At 28.9% G+C, this 4,584-nt stretch overlaps 1 protein-coding gene across 1 annotated transcript; it reads left to right on the forward strand.

The window, feature by feature from the left end:
• Nucleotides 1-1,446: 1,446 nt before the first annotated feature.
• LOC123921491 (ethylene-responsive transcription factor ERF003-like) lies at nt 1,447-3,193 on the forward strand. The gene is made up of 2 exons (XM_045974064.1): nt 1,447-1,626; nt 2,289-3,193. The coding sequence occupies exons 1-2, from the start codon at nt 1,544-1,546 to the stop codon at nt 2,800-2,802; spliced, it is 597 nt and encodes a 198-aa protein (XP_045830020.1). The 5' UTR covers nt 1,447-1,543; the 3' UTR covers nt 2,803-3,193.
• The last annotated feature ends 1,391 nt before the right edge of the window (nt 3,194-4,584 follow it).

Below are 4,584 nucleotides of genomic sequence, written 5' to 3' on the forward strand. Positions count from 1 at the left end.
ATTCAAGGATGAATCCCACAAGAATGAGGAGTTTAATTTTGAAGTGCGAGTGTAAGCTTTCTTGTTTTTTTATACTCTTAGAAATGAGTATTGGGCCTAACTCATCCTTACAAAACCGGCTTTTAAGGTGAGGATTGCCTCTAGTTTATAAACACTTAGTCAGGCCATCTCTCAACCGATGTGGGACTTCTTACCATATACAGATGAAATATCATATAAAACATAAGGGATTAAATGTGTAGTTAAGTCTAAAATTTATATACAGTTTTGAGGTTTTGAGTTCGAACCTTATAAGTAAAGATTTCCTGCCTATTAATATATTGGTATTATCATATATTATTATTGTTTTACCACAACAAACAATAACAAATCATATTAGTGAGATTTCGGATTTGAACACGAGTAAGATTGTCAAACTTAATGAAATCATAGATTATTTTTTTAAAATATTTTTACAATTATTAACTATCAATTTATAAAAGCAGCATCATAATTCATAAGTAACTAATTAAAACCATGATTTTTACTTTAAAAAAACCTATACTAACATATGATTTAACCTTATGTGACTGATGAAAAGTGAGGAAAGGTTAACCAGGCCTTTAGACGTAACCAAGGTAATTTCATTTTAAAACAAAATACTATATACTACTCTTTCAAAACAAAATACTATACACAAAAGCTTAAACTAGTTCTTAGTTGTATGCATTTATATAACTAGAGCTCATTAACTACGAGATAAGTACTCTAAAATTTGATACATAATTGTTATTCCTTAAATGAAGTATTTAACCACTTGAATTTAACTATAAGTCTTGCTAACGAGTGTTTCCTTCCCAGGACATTTTTTAAGTACCTTAAATAGTAAATTTTTATAAAAATATGTGAAGTCAATGTATTGAGAATTGAAATATTTAACTCAAATGGAATGCTTAAACAGTGTATCGAATACACTCGTTAGCATTTACCTTTAATATATTTGGATGAAGGTTTAATTATGACATATAAATATTTTTTTGGTAACAATTATGACTTGAAATATGAACCTATAAAATTACTCTCCTTAATTAAAAAAAAAGGATAATTGGGGAAGAAATGTAATAAAAAATTAAACCTTAATTATTTGTATTTATGAAAGAAAAAAAATTATTTATCAATTTAAAGCACTTTTTTAAAATTTACACTATTTTTCAAAGTAAGTAAAGTGATCGAGAGATCCAAGAACTTTATTTTTTTCTCCTTTAAATAGAGATCCAATTTTTGTTTTTAGAATAGATCCAAGAACTTTACCTTGCAATAAAGGGGTGAAAACAATTATGTGGGCCATAATATTTAATTTATTTAATTTAAAAAAATTGACAGAGGACAATGTTGCAAAAAGAGCATAATAATAATAATAATAATATAAATATATATATATAAGCAAAGCTCCTTCTCCTTCACTTCACTTCACTCAAGTCATCTTTCTTTCTTTGTTTCTTTTCTTTTTTGTTTGTGATTCTCAAACTAAGACACACTTCACAAACACGTTTTTTTTATCATCATGGCAAGACCACAACAACGTTATCGAGGTGTTCGTCAGAGACATTGGGGCTCTTGGGTCTCTGAAATTCGTCACCCTTTATTGTAATTCTTCTTCACTCTTCAACTTTATTTTCATTTTCTTTATAAAAAAAAAAGAAAGTAGTATTTGTTTTGTTTTACTTGTGAAAAACTCTTTCATGTATCTTAAATTGTTAAAGTAATTTACTACATTATTTATATATAATATGTGCACTTAACTTGATCACATGATTATTACAATTACAAAGGGTGTTTATCAAAATTTTATTTTTTTCATACAACAAAATTCTACCTCTAAATCCTTTTTTCTTTGAACGCATTACTTCGTCTGTCCGACAATAATTGATCTACCTATAAACAAAATTGTCTTAAAACGATTTTCATTTTCAATTTTTAAGGTGGTATTCGTCAAACTTTTTCAATTGTACCATCTATTGAATTCTACAGACAATACTCTCTATTCAATATATTTTACCTTTTATTTATCATAATCGGAAATGTACAAATACTTGATAACGATAATTTAATGAAATTAAAATATTATTCACCCTCTTTCATTTATATGTTTATTTTTTTTTTATCTGCGTGAAATGATGAAACATGTCGATTATCGTGGCACGGAGGAAAATATTATATATGCACTTGACTTGATCATATGATTATTTCAAAGGGTGTTTATGAAAATTGATCTTTATTTATTAATTTTTTTTTATTTTGAAATATAGGAAGACAAGAATATGGCTAGGAACATTTGAAACAGCAGAGGATGCAGCAAGAGCATATGATGAAGCAGCAAGATTAATGTGTGGACCAAAAGCACGTACCAATTTCCCATACAACCCAAATGGACCACAATCATCTTCATCTAAGCTTCTTTCAGCTACTTTAACTGCAAAGCTAAATAAGTGTCACATGGCTTCTCTTTCTCTTCAAATGTCTAAACAACAATCACTACCACAAAAAGAACCACAACATGTTTCAACACAAAGTTTCAATTCTTCCATTAATAATAACACTTTTGTCTATGGTAATGACATTGGTGGAACAAGTGGTGAAACTAGCTTAATTAGATGGCTTGATGAAGGAAATAGTTTTGTTGGTTTTGAAGGTCATCAACAAGTTGAAGTTTCTAATCAACAATTTCAACCTGTTCTTGAAGATGATCATATTGAACAAATGATTCAAGAGTTGCTTGATTCTGGTTGTTCAATTGAGATTTGTTCCGTCGGTTCATCTTAGACTATATCTCTAAAATAATATAGCATTTAAGGTTCGCGATGAGTTATGAGAGACCCAACTCGTCTAAAACAAATTTCTCCATGACACCTTTTTGAAAGAGAGTGTCCTAGTAGTAGTTGTACTAATTCACCATATAATAATAAATGTATAACGCTCATAAGTATTTTCAGATATTCACTTCACCCGTTATTGTGTGTTTGTTTTCACGACAGAAAACTCTAAATGCGTGCCCAAATGAAAACATTATAATCGCACGTCTAGAGTATTTCTGTCGTGGTTACAAACATTTGTTTTGTTGACAATTATGTGGAATTAGAGTGTAACAAATCATGCATATGATGAATTTTGATATAAAATATTAGTATAAAAAAGGGTACAATATTCTAGCTTATGTTTTTGTTTACATTGGTGTTAATTAAAGTTGTCCATAATTCTTCACAAAGTGTTGGATGGTAGTGGGGACATATGTTTGTTGTTAGATACGATATCCCTAGCTTTGATTTGTTTATACATCATTTGTTCCCATTATTGTAGAGATAAACTTTGGATTACATGTCAAGAAAGACAATTACAAGAAAAGAGAAAAAGAAAAAGGAAAAGGAAAGAAGAAAAAAGGACTAATCAAGTTAACCATTAAATTAATTAGGATCTTGATTTCTTGTGGTAAAAGTTTCACGCAGTTACACACAATAATGAATCTCAACCATTAATTTTAGATCAAACAATTCAAATAACACGGTTACTAAACAATTTTTGTCATTAATTTAGATTAGACGACTAAAATCTTTAACTATCATACAGTTACAGTAGAGAATCTGTTTCCGAAATTCATGGAACATTTGTCAACATGAAAAACCTTACTAGTAGTAGTGTTAAGGTAAAGGCAAATTATGTGATACATGGTTAGCACTTTGTTGTAATAAAGCCACTACCACCACTTTGGAAGTAGTAGGCGCTGCCATGATGAGAAGGAAACAGAGAAGGCAGCAATTTTAAAAAAAAAATTATTACTTAAGAGTTTATTGTCCAAAACATAAAAGTATTTTAGTGTTACATCAAGGAATATGCCAATTATGACAAAGTGTGCCAATTTGAAGAGATAATGATAAAGAATTGCCTTTTTTTTTTTAACAATAAGATAATGCATCTCTCTCTTTTCCCCTTTTATTTGCACTCCAATTTCCTATAGTTTAGAGAATCTTCTTTTATTTGGATTAAGATCGAACAATTTACATTACAATTTAATCAAATATACGTCAAATTATATAAATTGTTCGATCAAGATTGACGCTCAAAAGTGGTGAGATTATTCCCCTCAAATTAATCGATTCTAAGATCGAATACTGCTAACAAAGTCCATACTTCTAACTTTTAGTGAGAACAATAGACGATGTATTTTGAAATTGAATGTGTACGAAAATTAACCTTTTAAGCCATATAGTGATATTCTAGATTGTATTCTCTAATAAGAGGTTCATTGTGAATGTCACTAATAAAAAAGTCCACCAAGTCCAAGTGAAGTGAGCTAATACATTCTTAGCCGTTCCTATAATTTTCTATGTTACTGTTTTCTGCATGGTTAACAAATATACTAGACAAACTTTTTCTATTTCTATCCACATTTATCTCCTTTTTGTTTCATTTTTTTTTCTACCTAACATTGAAGTTGCTAAAATGGTTGATTGTGCAATTAATAGGGGTGAACTTTTTTTTTTATTTGTGTGAATTACATTTCAATGAAAATCATATTTTTTTTCCTCCAATCACATCTATAGGCTATAT

The sequence above is a fragment of the Trifolium pratense genome, linkage group LG4, assembly GCF_020283565.1.
Source record: "Trifolium pratense cultivar HEN17-A07 linkage group LG4, ARS_RC_1.1, whole genome shotgun sequence".
NCBI classification, from domain to species: Eukaryota; Viridiplantae; Streptophyta; class Magnoliopsida; order Fabales; family Fabaceae; genus Trifolium; species Trifolium pratense.